Here is a 16,866-nt window from a genome sequence, read left to right as displayed (position 1 = left end):
GGGTCTGCTCCAGCATACCTAAAATAATTTCTGCTGAGCTACGTGCCCACCAGAAGCCTGCAGTCGGCTAATGAGCGGCACCTTGTTTTACCAACACAGAGAGGCACCAAAACACTTTCCAGGACTTTCGGTTTCACTGTACCATGTTGGTGGAATGACCTTCCCAACTCAATCCGTGAAGCAGACTCACTCTCTGTCTTCAAAAAAATGTCTAAAAACACATATTTTCCATGAGCACTTAACCATTCACTCATAACAAAAACAATTATATATATTCTTGTTGCACTCTAATCTGTCTTGTATACTACTTTTCTGATGCTTGTGAAACTTTGTAATTCAGCACTTTTCGTACCAATGTCTCCTCAAGATGAATCGCCTATGATGTATTATTCCTCTTTTGTAAATCGCTTTGGATAAAAGCATCTGCCAAATGAATAAATGTAAATGTAAATATTAATTTCTTTCCTTTTTAGCAGGTACTGTATACCCTGTTGGTGGATTTAGTCTACTACATTTTGTTATAAGTGCAGTCAAATAATGATAGATTTCATATTATGTGTATAGATTAGTTTCTAAGCATAAATAAAATCATATAGGCCTGATAGAAAATACATTTACTGTTCATTTAAAGCATGGTATATACAGTGCATTCAGAAAGTATTCTGACCCCTTAATTTTTTCACATTTTGTTATGCTGCAGCCTTATGCTAAAATGCTTTAAAAAAAAAATTTATTTCACACCAATCAACACTCCATACCCTATAATGACAAAGCAAAAAAAAAATATTTTTGATAACTTTGCAAATTTATTAAAAATAAAAAACTGAAATATCACATTGACATAACTATTCAGACCCTTAACTCAATACTTAATTGAAGCACCTTTGGCAGCGATTACAGCCTTAAGTCTTTTTGGGTATGATGTGACAAGCTTTGCACACCTGGATTTGGGGATTTTCTGCCACTCTTCTCTGCAGATCCTCTCAAGCTCTGTCAGGTTGGATGGGGACCCTTGGTGGACAGCCATTTTCAGGTCTCTCCAAAGATGTTCGATTGGGTTCAAGTCCGGGCTCTGGCTGGGCCACTCAAGGACATTCACAGAGTTTCCCTAAACCACTCTTGCGTTGTCTTGGCTGTGTGTTTAGGGTCATTGTCCTGTTGGAAGGTGAACCTTCGGCCCTGTCTGAGGTCCTGAGCACTCTGGACCAGATATTCATTAAGGCTGTCTCGGATATAAGGATATCTGTATTTTGCTGCATTCAGCTTTCCTTCAACCCTGACCAGTCCCCCAGTTCCTGCCACTGAAAAACACCCCAACAGCTTGATGCTACCACCACCATTGCTTCACCGCTGGGATGGTATTGCGCAGGTGATGAGCAGTGTCTGGTTTCTTCCAGACATGATGCTTGGAATTGAGGCCAAACAGTTCAATCTTCATTTCACCAGACCAGAGAATCTTGTTTCTCACAGTCTGAGAGTCCTTTAGGTGATTTTTTTATGTGTCTTGCACTGAGGAGAGGCTTCCGTCTGGCCACTCTGCCTTAAAGCCCAGATCGGTGGAGTGTTGCAGTGATGGTTGTCCTTCCGCAAGTTTCTCTCATCTCCACACATGATCTCTGGAGCTCAACCAGAGTGACCATCGGGTTCTTGGTCACTTCTCTTACCAAGGCCCTTCTCCCCTGATTGCTCAGTTTGGGCAGGCGGCCAGCTCTAGGAAGCAAATTTCTTCCATTTAAGAATTATGGAGGCCACTGTGCTCTTGGGAACCTTCAATGCAGCCAAAATTGTTTTGTAGCCTTCCCCAGATCTGTGCCTCAACACAATCCTGTCTCTGAGCTCTGCGGGCAGTTCCTTTGACCTCATGGCTTGGTTTTTGCTCTGATATGCATTTTCAACTGTGAGACCTTATATAGATAGGTGTGTGCCTTTCCAAATCATGTCCAATCAATTGAATTTGCCACAGGTGGACTCCAATCAAAGTGTAGAAACATCTCAAAGATGATCCAGAGAAATGGGATGCACCTAAACTAAATTTCAAGTGTCATAGTAAAGGGTCTGAATACTTATGTCAATGTGATATTTCAGTTTTGTCTTTTTAATAAATTTGCAAAGTTATGAAAAATCAAGTTTTTGCTTTGTAATTATGGGGTATGGAGTGTAGATTGATGTGAAAAAAATTATTAAAAATAATTTAAAGCATTTTAGTATAAGGCTGCAGCATAACAAAATGTGAAAAAAATGAAGGGGTCTGAATACTTTCTGAATGCACTGAATGTTTTGTTAAAAGTAGCTCTAGACTTTACCTAAGTCTAATCTCATTCAATTAAATTCCCAGTTGATAAAACTTATGGTCATGAAAAACATGGAAAGTTCTATAGTGAATATATTTTTCTACTTATGCTACTCTAAAAAAAAAATAGTTAATTGTCTAGAAATTCAGCATTCCCATACCTTTTGATCAATGATTTTCCATTATTTTTCCTTGAGCTTTCCAGTCATTTGTGTTTACTAGATACAGATTTTAAAAAATAATTTTGATCAGACCAATTCAGTAATGAATCATATAGACTGATTTTTGAACCATTTCAACCAATTAATAAAAAAGAACTGAATTAAAGGAAAGATTCGCTCATAAATCACTAGATAATGTATATTTACTTTAATGGTTTACATAATTTTTCCAGGTCTGGACATTCTTTGAAAAAATTCCCTGATATTTTCTGGTTTTCCAAGACCGAACCTTGAAATTGCTCTTTTTGAGTGCAGTCTCTATAAAATGTTTTTTCAAAGTCCTTATCCAATCACAAATATCTGGAAAAGTCATTTCAAGGAAATTCATTGGTCAAAAGGTGTGTGGAACTCTAAAAGCAAACTGAAAACAATCAAATAAATAAATAAAATATTTAATTTTTATAAAATATAAAAATTAAAAATGTAATTTCTATAAAAAATATATTTAAAAATATTTTATAAAATTGTATTTTTATTATATAAAATATTTCAAAAACATCTGAACATTTGTTAAAAAAAACATATTTATTTGATTTTTTTTTTTCACAGCAGCATTAATTTGTTTCCAGTTCCTTTCTATAGACACATATTGGCTTATATATGTTGAGATGAATAAACTTAGTCATTTTCCTGTCATTAATATACAAAAATCACTCAAAACTGACTTATATTGACTTAAATGCAAGTCATCAGATGGGAAAGTTATATTTGTCAATATGCCCTTAACACACTGCTGGGATATCTGACATCATCAATCATTTCACATGTATACAAGTTGGGCAATTTCAAGTATCATTTAAAATATAAAGCATAAGTTGTGGTGACAGAGTTAACCGTCTGTAACATAATTTCTTTTATCTGGCATGCAGGGAAAGTGGAAGAAGTCACTGCATTTTGTTATTATTTTGTTCAGACTTGAGGGTCCCTTTCTCCCGAAGCTAGACATAGCAGAAGGAATTTGATCAACATTATCTTAAATATACTGGAGTCACTGCCAGAAGAGAAAGCTTTGACTACAAAGCCAACTTCAATTAAAGGAAAAGATCTTCTGCCACTGAAACCACTAATATTTTACCCCACAGTATAATGAAACAGTGATGCAACCTCCTTGTATTATTCACCAAAAAATATATTTATTCACTCTCATGTCATTTCAGACACACATGCTGCTATTTTTTGTCTATGGAACACAAATGAGAAATTTAAGTAATCTTCCAGGCTCAGAAGCTTTTAAATCTCATTAGCGTTTACATTGAGATTCAAAAATGGTGGATCGTGCCAGGTGCGACAACATTGATGCCATTTGTTTCCACATGTCTTAACTGAACGTGCCACATCAGTTTGTATCTGAGGAACGTAAAATGCGATTTGAGAATTGCCATTGAAGGGACGTTTTTTTGTGAATATCGACTTAAATATAATGCACAAATTTTTTGTTTTTTTGAGCTTGACAGCTGTGATCACTATAAAATATCATTGTATGGAAAAGATCTGCATAAAGATTCATTAAAAAAAAAAAAAAAAAAAAAAAACAGCATATGGGTTTGAAACAACATGAGGCTGAAAGAAATTTCAGCATTAATTTTGGGCAAAATTTTCATTTAATAGTAGTAACAAGCAGATCTTCACATGACTGTATCATGACATGTTAATTTATATTTTATCTGATCATAATATGCTATAAGTGTTTCTTGAAGCTGGCCACTCCACAAATGAGGTATATATATATATACATAAGTGATATGCAATATTCATTATGTTTTCTATCCAGTGGCAAAAACAGTTTAAAAATAATCATGCTCTCAAAGCACTTCACACATACTGCAATGTTGGCATGTTTGTGTATCTCCAGGAATAAGTATTATCTATTTAAAAATAACTTCTGAGCAGAGGATATTATCAACATCAAAATCTTTTCAATTTACAAATGTACAAAATATTCATAGCATTCTCCTTCAGCAGCATCAGTGCAAAGATATACAAATATGACGTCACAATAAAAAAGAATCATACAAGAATTGCCATATACAGTATCAGAAGGCAAAGTCTGGACCGACCTCTTTCCTGTAGGTTAAACAAACATTATATCTACTCTTATTTATACCTTCTCTTTTTTTCTCCAAAATAATCTTAAATTGATTTCTGTAGTATGCATTTTGCATATAAAAATAGATTCTGTGCAAAGGGAGTGTGTGTGTTTCTTTGTATTTTCCAGTGTGTGTATGTGTATGTGGAGAGAGGGTTGGTTATATTTCACTGTCCTCTTTAACCAGGTTGGCTGTGTCTATGAAAGTGTCCTCTGTTGGAGAATAGGTGTTGAGCTTCTCTCTCTTCTGGGGTTTGGTAGGGGGAACAAATGGAGATGGTTGCATTGAAGAGCTGGCATCTACACTTCCAAGAGTCTGCTCATTCTGCATCTGAAACAAGTTGTACATGTTTTATAATATTTTAAAGCAATCATGGACCCACTTTATATTAGGTGGCCTTAATTACTCTATACTTAACCATTTGATACAATGAACTTATTATGTACATACATGTTGTTGCATTGTAATTACATTTAAAGTATTTGCATTTAATTACGTTTGTAGTTACACTGTTAACTTTACCCCTAACCTAACTCTAACCCCTAATCCTAACCCTATCCTTACTCCTAAACCTACCCATACCTCAACCTCAGTATCAGCAAATGTGGGAATTTTGCCTAACAACATGTAGTTACACAGTAAATGCATAGTCTTGTATGTATTTAATGTTAGTACATAGTAGTTAAGGCCACCTAATATAAAGTGTGACCGCATTCATAATTATTTTATCTGAAGTTGGATTTGACATTGTCCTCACCTCTGAATAAGTAGGGTTTTCAAATGTTGTACTTGGCTTCAGCTTTCTTTTAAACAAACTCCATTTGGACTCCTGAAAGAAATGAATGAATACTGAGATGCAAATTTAGGTCATTGTAACTATTCTAATACTTGACAGATAAATCATCCAAGTACTCCAGTAGCTAGGTAATTTGTGCTATACAGTGGCAAGAAAAATATGTGAACCCTTGGAATCAATAACTGGTCGATCTTCCTGTAGCAGCAATAACCTCAACCAAGCGTTTCCAGTAGCTGCAGATTATACCTGCACAACATTCAGAAGGAATTTTGGACCATTCTTCCCTACAGAACTGCTTCAGCTCAGCCATATTCTTAGGATGTCTGGTGTGTACGGCTCTCTTGAGGTCATTCCGTAGCATCTCTATTGGGTTAAGGTCTGAGCTCTGACTGGGTCACTCCAAGATGTGGATTATCATTTATGGAAGCCATTCTGTAGTGGATTTACTTAGATGTTTTGGTTCATTGTCCTGCTGCATCACCCAACTTCTACTGAGCTTCAGCTGGTGCACAGCTACCCTGACATTATCCAGTAGGATATCTTGATAAACTTGGGAATTAATTTCCCCCTCGATAATGGCAAGCGTTCCAGGCCCCGAAGCAGAAAAGCAACCCCAAATCATACTGCTCCCTCCACCGTATTTCACCACTGGGATGATGTTATCATGTTGGTATGCGATGCCCCTTTTACGCCATACATAGTGCTGCACGTTCTTACCAAACAATTAAACCTTAGTTTCATCAGTCCGCAAAACATTTTCCCAGTAGCATTGTGGAGTGTCAAGATGGTCTTTGGCAAACTTCAGGCAAGCAGCAATGTTTTTGTTGGAAAGCAGTGGCTTAAACCTCTCCATTTATAGAAAATGTGTCTAACTCTGGACAGGTGAATATCTAAACTCTTTGAGATAACTTTGTAACCCTTTCCAGCTTGATGCAAAGCAACAATTCTTGATCGTAGGTCTTCAGAAATCTCTTTTTTGCTTGGCATGGTCCATGTCAGCAGATGCTTCTTGTGAAGTAACTCTAACCCACATCTCTGGTCTCGTTTCATTAATTGGATGCCAGGTTTGCCAATTCCTGACTCTAAAAGCTTTTTTTGTTGTCTTTAGCCTAGGGTTACTTTTTCCAAAACACTAAATGTTTAATGGGATGTGTTCAATAAAGACATTAAAGATTATAATTGCTTGTGTGTTGTTAGCTTTAGTATATTGTGCTTTGTCTAAACTTGTGACTTTAATGAAGATGAAATCACATTTTATGAGCAATTAATGCAGAAAACCAGCTAGTTCACATACTTTTTTTTGCCACTGTATTTTAATATAATGATCTTTGTTCAAATGTGTTAAACTTTTTTTCTTTTTTTTTTTGGATTTTTCCCCTTTTTCTCCCAATTTGGAATGCCCAATTCCCAATGCGCTCTAAGTCCTCGTGGTGGCGTAGTGATTCGCCTCAGTCCGGGTGGCGGAGGACGAATCCCAGTTGCCTCCGCATCTGAGACAATCAACCCGCGCATCTTATCACGTGGCTTGTTGAGCGCGTTGCCACGGAGACATAGAGCGTGTGGAGGCTTCATGCCATCCACCGTGGCAACCACGCTCAATTCACCATGCGCCCCACTGAGAACAAACCACATTATAGCGACCACGAGGAGGTTACCCCATGTGACTCTACCCTCCCTAGCAACCGGGCCAATTTGGTTGCTTAGGAGACCTGGCTGGAGTCACTCAGCACGCCCTGGGATTCGAACTAGCGAACTAGCGAACTCCAGGGGTGGTAGCCAGCGTATTTTACCACTGAGCTACCCAGGCCACGTCAAATGTGTTAAACTTAAGTCTTTCACAGTTGCATTGCATCTCACTGTTTCTTAAGCGTTGTGTAACATCACAAAATGTTTCTAAAAATTGACCGCTTTTCATATAGTTGATATGGTGCTTACTGTAAAGTGTGAAAAACCACATGAAATCAAAATGGGAGATTTGAGGCTTTTAGTGCACGTCTGTTTGCTTTGATGCCACCTATAAGTGAGTGTACACTTATAAAATGAACCTTTAGCAGATATATGCATTTAAAATGCAATCTTTTTCTTCTGGGAAAATGGAGCAAAAATATTGATGACTCATGTTGCACTACATAGATTTTTATCCAATCAAATACTCTCTAAAATGAGAATGTCCCTCCCCTAAAACCACTTGTAACCCACTAGCATGTAGCAAATGCAAATAAATCCTACTGGCTATTTAAAAAAAATGCCCTACAATATGTCCGCCGCAGGAAAGAAAACTGTGTTGGTCAAGCTATTTCACAATGTCTTAAAAGTTGTTATGATTGATCATTACTTGAGTAACCTTGGTAACACAACGAGGAACAATAGGAAAAATGGCACAAATGTTAGGACAAATATGTTGTGATTTTCTTACCTGTGTGGTCTTTTGTTCCACCGGTACACTCTTCACCTCGACTGCCTGTATATGAGCATGGTATGTTGGGTTTGAAAAGTTCTTTTCCACCTGCTCACCACTGACATTCACAGTTACCTGTATGAAGTTGAGCACAACAACTTTTAAAGTTCAAGACCCTGCTGAGAATAAAAATGTTTGGCTATGTTTATACTGCACTGCATGATTTCTTGAAAAATATCCAAACATCTTTAAAACAAGATTAATTAGCCAGCAAAATATTTATGTTTTAGTATGATATTGTATATTTTGACAGTAATTTTTGCAGTAAGTAGTATCTAGATCAATAAAATGTTTGCAATAGGCAATGTACCTGTGTAGCATGTATTACTGCTGGATCACTGGATGTGCCAGCTGTAGTTGAGTATAGAGGATTCTCGAATGTGATTGGCTGCCTCCCAGAGTCCGCAAAATTCTCATCCTAATAGCAATAACCAGAGGATCCAAATCAGAAAAACTGAAAATGACATTTCTGAATTTACAAGGTATTTATCACTACTAAAACCCCAAATTAGGTTAGAACTGAACTTCATCACAGACCATTATATACCCCACTGAGACTTTTGGAATCCAAGTTCTTTTAAAGTCAAATACTTTCTCCCATGCCAGCTTAATATGTAGAGACAACTATAAGTAAGCCATCTGTAGGTTGATTCCCTGAAAAGTCTGACACAGCAACATTAGCTTAACCAATGTTGTGAGTTTGTGGCAAGACTATCTGTTTGTTCTGACCAATGGAAGACAGGAGCAGTGTTTGAGAAAAAAACAGACATTATTTTTTCAATTGATGTTTGTGGCTTAGAAATTACACACTTCAATTAAAACAATGACTGAGGTTCAGCCATGTAACTGTGTGGCGCAAGCTGATAGGTTCTTTGAACTTGTTATCTGTAAGCCAATCGGCTCGCTCACATGTGACATGTTAAGCCAATCGGCTCACATGGTGTAAGCTGATTGGTCCTTTGACATGTAATCAGGTAGCCAATCAACTTGTGTCTCTCCTTTTGTCTAACATTTAAATAGGTCAGTTTTGCAGATAAGCCAGTTTCACTGCAGCATGCTGCGAGAGTTTTCTCTGAAACCCTCCTCCACCCCAGCTTCACTTGTCTAGATCTGCTACATGGGAATTTTATTTATGTCTAATTGTGCAGCAGCATGTCATACATGCTTAATGCAGCATGTCTTGTGTTTATCTAATTGTGCAGCAGCGTAGCAGATCTTGTCCGACCAAGACCAATATCCTATCAATATGTCATACCCACATTAAAATTCTAAATCTTTCAGAGAAATCTTTCCAGTTGTCATGACTGAACTATCTTTAGCAGCCTGAAGTAGATCATGATTAATGGTAGCTGAATTCCAGCATTCCCTTTAAAAAAACGTCCACTTACACGAGGTCTGGAATGATAATCATCAGCACTACTGTTGGTTCAAAAGGTCAACCAGAGATTTAACACCTCATAAGTCAGAAAAATGTACTGATTGCACTTAAAGGTTTACCAGATGCCAGTTACTGTTAAATCAACAAAAATGGGCCACATTTACCAGCTGCATCGCTCGGTCGATGTAGGACACGCCCAGATTCTGAGGTTCCAGGTCCATTGTCACATTATCACCTGAATGGAATGACACTCCGTTTCCTCTGTCACCCGACTTCACAAGGCTGCTCAGACTAAACACAAACAGAGAAAAACTGGAGCGTTTGCAACATGATATCTGAATCAGTGGAATAATAATCTTTGCCTTTTGACAACATTCAATGTGAAAATAGCCTAATGAAATACACTACTGGTCAAACATTTATAAACACTTACTTATTCATTATTATTATTATATTATTATTCACACTTTACAATAATAATAAAGTCATCAAAACTATGGAAAAACAGAAATGGATCTATGGGAATTATTTTGTGAAACTGTGTTATATTTTAGCATCTTCACAGTAGTCACCCTTTGCCTAGAATTTTCAGAAATGTACTTTTGACATTTTCTCAACCAACTTCTTGAGGTATCACCCTGGGATGCTTTTTAAACAGTATTGAAGGTGTTCCTATCTATGCTGGGCACGTATTGGCTGCTTTTCTTTATTGTTCGGTCTAAGTCAATTTTTTAAATTTTTTATAAAGTTTTAGTTTTGTAATATGTTGGCACATTTATATTTTTGTGTACAAAACTAATTTCAAAAATTTAAGCAAACACCTTCAGATCAAAATATTTTTAAGATCATGAGAATCATTTCAGTCAAGTGTTTCAAAACTTTTGACCGGCAATGTACATGTTAAAATGTTTGGGACATGCACGATATTGCTGAAATCACGAACATTGTGAATATTCATGAATCATGAATATTCAATATATATCGCGCAGCCCTGGGCCACTGTAATGTCTGTGGTTGAGTGGTGTTTATGTTGTACCTGGGTAGTTTAGGCATGGATGGAATGAGAGAGCCGGTGCGCTTGTAGTTGAGAAAAGCTCCCACAACCAGAGCTCCAGTAATCAGAATAATTATCACTGCTAACAGAACGGCCACAGCTATTAACATACAAACAAACAAACAAACAGAAACATATGTTGAGTGTACTCCATTTGAGGTCATTTGCTGCCAATAAATAACAGCATCACATAACCCTTTGGACCAATTACAGAGCCATGAGCAAAAATGTTTACTCACACTTGCAATTAATAAGTTATACAATCACAGGGAACCATTAACATGTAACAAAGTGTCATGTCATAGCAGTTTGTTTACCTGTGCCTGCAGGAGCACCTCTAGACTTGCCCATTTCACAATAACTACCAGAGTAGCCATACGGACACCTGAGGAGTCAATAATAGAGTGATTAGACAAGTTATAAAAATGATTGTCCAGTCAAATGTGGATTGTCAAATAGTCTCACTTGGTTTTCACTGAATCTGAGCGTAGCTGAGCCAAAATCATCTGACACAGGACAGATCATAGTCTAAGAAACCTGGTCATAGCACAATTTTGACAAAATGTGTGATTACTTGGGATGTGCGAGACTAATCGACTTAACAGTACTGCTGCTACTTGTCGACACTGGAATTACTAGTCAGTTAAATAATTTTCCCCTTTAAACTTTTTATTTAAACATTGCCGATTTGCTTCTTTTTTTTTAGGGCTGTTAATCGATTACAATTTTAAATCGAATTACATAACATGCTGATTAATTAAATCGCCCCACCCCTCCCAGCCTACAGTCTACAGCAATCCATTTAGCAATTTAATTCATCAATCTGTCAGTGATATCTTAAGGGATTTCTAAGGAGGATACATGTGTCAGACAGACGCATCTTACTTTGGCTGCGTTGTCTAACAAATACAGCGTTTTTAGGTGGCTTTGTCAATTTAAACATAGTTTGAAACTTAGGAAAAACATGTCTCGAGATCCCTGCATTTGGAATTGCGCTCCACCAAACTGTGTTTGCACGCAAGAACGCGTTCTCATCTTGTGATGTCACTAGTGTCAAGCAAGGCTGAGTTTGGTTTGTCTGTGCAGCTGCGCTTTGCCTATACAGCTGGAGTTTTGCTTACTGCCCCCTGCTGAAAACATGTGGTACTTCAAGCTTAAACTTCTCCGATGGTAGGAATATTCCTTATTACAGTCCAGGCACATGATTAATTGCATAAATTTCTTTAACATGTTATTTTCTATGTAATTAATTCACACTGAATTAACATGTTAAATGGGTTTTAAGTCCTTAAAGGGGTCAAATCACATTTTTTAGTATTATTATTTTATATTTTCCACCTGAGATCCACTTTTAATGCTAGCAAATTTTTCTTTTTTTTTTGGTCCCACATTTGCTATTTTTCTTTCTTTCTTCTGTGTAAACTAATGTAGATTAATGTCTAATTTACATGAGGGTCCCCTCTTCATGCTCTTGACTAGCGGTCACACTCACTTGCACTTTGGTAGGCCTGCGTCATCAGTGTAGCATGTTCCTCCATTCATGCATCTGCATGCAAGCGGCATGGACACCTCTGCTTCAATGGCTGCAAATGCGAGGGCCAGGCATGACATAACCATGACATCACCACAACAACATGAGCCACACAATTATGACAAATTAACACAGTCACAACATTATCTCATTACACAGCATCTTCATCTCTTTCGCTTATCTCGATCTCAACATGGCATTGCAATCATGCACTGTTAGATGTAGCACATGCATACACACTACATGGCCAAACGTTTGTGGATACAACCTTGTAATTAACCACTCTGGGTATGGTGTTTGGGTGTCCACATACATTTGGCCATGTAGTGTATCATTAAATAGAGAAATATGATGATGCAAGCAAGCAAGCAAGGGAAGTGGGCATCTCTGCATCTCTTACCGGCATCACATTCATTCTTGTTGAAGGTGAGAAGTGCAGAGCCTTGTGGGCAGGCACAGGTGTATCCACCCGGCCGCAGCAAACACAGATGACTGCAGGCATCCTGACACGGGTTGAGTACTGCAAGACAAAGAGAAAGTGAGAAAACTTTGGCTGGTGTCTGAAATATGTGGGTGGTTGATAGGGCGTTGCTAAGCAGTTACTGGGTTGACAGACAGATAGATAGAATGATAAATAGAATGATAGATAAAACAAAAGAACTATAGATAGAACGATAAAACGATTGATCGATAGAATGAACGACTGAAAGATCGATAGATGGAACGATAGATAGAACGAGCGATTGATAGTTGGATGGATGAATGGAAAGACAGAACGAATGACAGAACTAATAATAGTAGGATAGAACAATAGATAGAATGAAATAATGATAGATAGAAAGATAGATCAATCAACTGAATGAGATAGAACAAAAGGTTGATAGAACGATAGATAGAACGAAAAAATGATCAATAGAACGATAGATAGAAAGATCAATAGAACGAAAGTTCAAACAAAAGAACGATAGAATGATAGCTAGAACGATAGAACAAAAGAACGATCAACAGAACGAAAGATCCATAACGATAGACAGAATGACGGAACGAAAGAACGATCAATAGAACGATAGATAGAAAGATCAATAGAACGATAGATAAAACAAAAGTACGATAGAATGATAGCTAGAACGATAGAACAAAAGAACGATCAACAGAACGAAAGATCCATAACGATAGACAGAATGACGGAACGAAAGAACGATCAATAGAACGATAGATAGAAAGATCAATAGAACGATAGATAAAACAAAAGTACGATAGAATGATAGATAGAACGATAGAACAAAAGAACGATCAATAGAATGAAAGATCCACAGAACGATAGATAGAATGACGGAACGAAAGAACGATCAATAGAACGACAGATAGCACGAAAGACTGATACAACGATAGATAGAACAAAAGTACGATAGATCGATCGATAGAACGGACAATAGAATGAAAGATCCATAGAACGATAGATAGACCGAAAAAGTATAGATAGCACAAAAGAACGATAGGATGAACAAGAGTACAACAGAACGATAGATAGAACAAAAGTACGATAGAACTAATAGATAGATCAATCGATAGATAGAATGAAAGAACGATCGATAGCACAAAAGAACGATAGGAAGAACAAAAGTACGATAGAACGATTGATAGAACGAAATAACGATCGACAGAACAATTGATAGATTAAAAGAACAATTGATAGATTGAATGAAAGAACAATCAATAGATAGAACGAGAGAACGATCGATCAATAGATAGATCTGTCTCACCTGAGTGGTTGTGTCTGTGCTGCTGGTAGATGCGTACTTGAGTCAGCCAGGGGTTTATAGTCAACACCTTCACCTTGTCTCCTTTCCCGAACTTATCTATTTTCCACACTTCTCCCTTTTCTTTAGTCGTCCAGTACACATGTCCTTCAAACACATCCAGACTGTACGGGTGACCAACGTCTGCAATGACGACAAACATGAGAACAACGGCCAGTCAAACTTAAAGGCACCATTCACTCAAAATAAACATTCTGTTCTCATTTCTGTACTCACCCTGATGTTGTGTGAATATTATCAGTGAATAACGACTTAAATTCCCAATCGGTTCCTCACAAAAAAAATTTTTTTTTTTTTGGTGAGTTGCATGCACTACTTTTATGGTGCTTTTGTGTTATTTTTATAGCCAACAGACCTGATCACTGTGAACTGTCATTGTCACTAAAATGACAGCATATGGGTTGGCAACAACATGAGGGTGAGAAAATAATGACAAAAGTTTCATTTTTGGGTGAATTATTCCTTTTGTATTGCTCCAGTGTCTCACCTCCTGATATAATAATTTTCCGGTCTGTTCCATCCTCTTTCATGGACTCAATGATGTTCTCTTTGGAGTCACACCAGTAGATCCTGTTTTCATTCAGGTAGTCCAAAGCTAATCCAGTAGGCCACCCCAGATCTTCATCTAACAGCACCTGCCTGTGCTGGCCATCCATCCACGCTGACTCGATCTTGGGCTTCCTGCCCCAGTCCGTCCAGAACATCTTACTATTATATTCAAACACACACATATGCACACAATAATGCTTAGTAATGGCAACAAGGTGTTTCCTTGCAAAATATACTGCAAAAAATAATTCTTAGTCAGTCTTTTCCAATAAAAACGTCTAAACATCTTTATTTAAAGATACATTTACTTTAGTTGTACTCTGACAAGTATTGCTATCTTACACAATTTTAATTAAAGTAAATGTATCAAATTAAAAAATGACTATAAATAAATATATTATACATTTATTAAAAATATACTATATACTAATATATATATATATTCTATTTTATAATTATAATAAAATAAAATAAAAAATAAATAAATAAAAACATTGACTTTCTAAGAATTTTCTATCCCCTTTGAGTAGTAAATTTATATTCATTATCTGTCACTTCGACAGACCAAATTGTAAATTTTCCCACATGCTCATACCGTCATTACTGATGGATTTATCTCCATCCATCAATAATAAATAGTCCATGAACATGCTGTGTCAACAACCCTAATAATGTATCTTAACATCCTTACCCTATAGCAGGGTTGACCACAATAGCAGCTGGCTGATCAAGATCTGCGTGAATTAACCACTTCCTGTACCGCCCATCCAGTTTTGCCACTTCGATCCGATTGGTCCCGGCATCTGTCCAGTAAATGTGGCTAACAAAAAAGATAAACAACTTAGGAAACAATATATTAAAAAGGAAACAATATCAGTCTGCACTAAATCTCATATTGTAGGAAATCAAGTTTAAAAATGAATTTCATGTACCGTCCAATCCAGTCCACAGCAATGCCATCAGGACTGGAGATGTATCGGAGGTTAAGATCCACTTCTTTTACAGGATTATTCCCGTGGTCATCAAACGTAGTCATATAGGCTCTTTTAATAGCGCCAAACTCAGAGCCTCGTCCCAACACTGTCCAGTACACTATACCTGTAAAATCATTTCAGTTCAAATTTATTAACCTCACTGCAGACACAAAAACATAATAGGGCACTTTTTTTAGTGGTTTTGGTGCCAAAAAAAATGTCCACTTTCATTTTCTTCAATAAAGAGTTTTAAGCCTTGAACCAAACCAACCAGCTCTGGTATGATTCACAACATTACAAACTTTGATTTGAGGCAAAAAATTATTTGAATGAGTGTAACTATTCATCCCATGAAGCATTGCATTGCAATTTTTTTTACATTTATTGCATTTATATACATTACAAATACAGTATATTTCAACATATACACATTCACAATGCTTTTGGGGAGTTGTGTTATGTCATGCTCTATTGCGCTGAAAACTGCAGCTGCATCAACACTACAGTATATACATTAGCCGTGCATATGGCGTCTTACTGAGGCCGAGGCCCTCTGGGTCCCACAGGTAGTCTAGGGCCTGAATGTGCTCTGCATTATCCACGTAATCTGAGTACTGCGCCGATGAGAGATTAAAGCGACGGATGCGCACATTATCAGGCAATAACAAAACGGGAGGATTTCCTGAAACAAAAAGAAAGAGTGACAGGTTAAATGATAAAAAGGTATAGACCTAGTGAGCTGCCTTGCTGTCTACTTAGGTAGTAGGCCTCACCCTCAGCGGCGCATTCAGCTCCAGGCTGCTCCCCCACAGATCGAAAGCCTTCAGCACAGAAACACTCATAACTGCCCTTAGTGTTCTGGCACAACTGAGGGCACATGCCGTAATTCTCACACTCGTTCACATCTGCAGAGAAGAGAAAACATCTCACATTACAGATACAGGAATAACACACACTTCCTGATGATTCGGTATTGTGTTCAGCTGTTAGATACAATGATCGTTACATGGGGTGACCAAAGAGTTCGCACAACAGAAAGGTTTTGCTCAGCAAGAACAAATGTTAGATGGAACATTGCATGATGGAACTCCCAATAAGGGCCCTACACAATTAAATTTGAAAAATTATCTTTGATGGTTTTGAAATAATCCTGCCAGTGTTCCAGCTGATGTCTTGTAATAATGAAAGTATTAACCCTTATATTGTATTCCGGTCAAAACTGACCGATTAACTTTTTTTCTTTCTGAAAACTGTAGTTTATTTCACCAGTTGGAATACATTCCATGACTTTGTTCACACAAGGCATCTGAACACACCAATTTTTTTTTTGATTATTTTCATAAAATTTTATTGGTTTTATTTCACTTTATTACACCTGTGCTGTTCCTGGTCGAAAGTGACCGGCCATTGGAAATGAACGGATTAGACTACGTAATACAGAAATATTACGTGTTCACGAGCATCCCAATCCTTTAGATGAGCACATGTGGATGTGTGTTTGCACACACAAAGCCCTCGGACACGTGCACGCACACATACACACAAACACACACAACGTGTGTTGAACCCCCTTTTGTGCGTCGTCTTTCCATGTACACTCTTTGAGGAATATTTCAAGATCTACTTTTCATATTATGTTGTGTTTGGGCTCGTTTGAATCGGGATAGTCTGCTGTAAGTTACAAAATGTCACTGTCTATGTTATATGT

At 37.3% G+C, this 16,866-nt stretch overlaps 1 protein-coding gene across 1 annotated transcript in view; it reads right to left on the bottom strand.

The window, feature by feature from the left end:
- Positions 1 to 3,619: 3,619 nt before the first annotated feature.
- The window catches only part of LOC127447450 (low-density lipoprotein receptor-related protein 2-like), a 135,348-nt gene continuing 122,101 nt past the window's right edge, over positions 3,620 to 16,866 (bottom strand). Inside the window, 15 exon segments of the mRNA XM_051709337.1 lie at positions 3,620 to 4,928; positions 5,356 to 5,427; positions 7,811 to 7,927; positions 8,163 to 8,270; positions 9,395 to 9,521; positions 10,267 to 10,384; positions 10,602 to 10,669; positions 11,777 to 11,867; positions 12,216 to 12,335; positions 13,579 to 13,758; positions 14,123 to 14,343; positions 14,876 to 15,004; positions 15,117 to 15,282; positions 15,697 to 15,840; positions 15,932 to 16,063. Of these exon segments, the coding sequence (XP_051565297.1) occupies positions 4,758 to 4,928; positions 5,356 to 5,427; positions 7,811 to 7,927; positions 8,163 to 8,270; positions 9,395 to 9,521; positions 10,267 to 10,384; positions 10,602 to 10,669; positions 11,777 to 11,867; positions 12,216 to 12,335; positions 13,579 to 13,758; positions 14,123 to 14,343; positions 14,876 to 15,004; positions 15,117 to 15,282; positions 15,697 to 15,840; positions 15,932 to 16,063 (1,964 nt within the window). The 3' untranslated portion in view covers positions 3,620 to 4,757.

This window comes from Myxocyprinus asiaticus, chromosome 10 (assembly GCF_019703515.2).
Source record: "Myxocyprinus asiaticus isolate MX2 ecotype Aquarium Trade chromosome 10, UBuf_Myxa_2, whole genome shotgun sequence".
NCBI lineage: Eukaryota > Metazoa > Chordata > Actinopteri > Cypriniformes > Catostomidae > Myxocyprinus > Myxocyprinus asiaticus.
The sequence above is the reverse complement of the archived record's forward strand: the minus strand, read 5'-3'. Positions and strand labels throughout refer to the sequence as shown.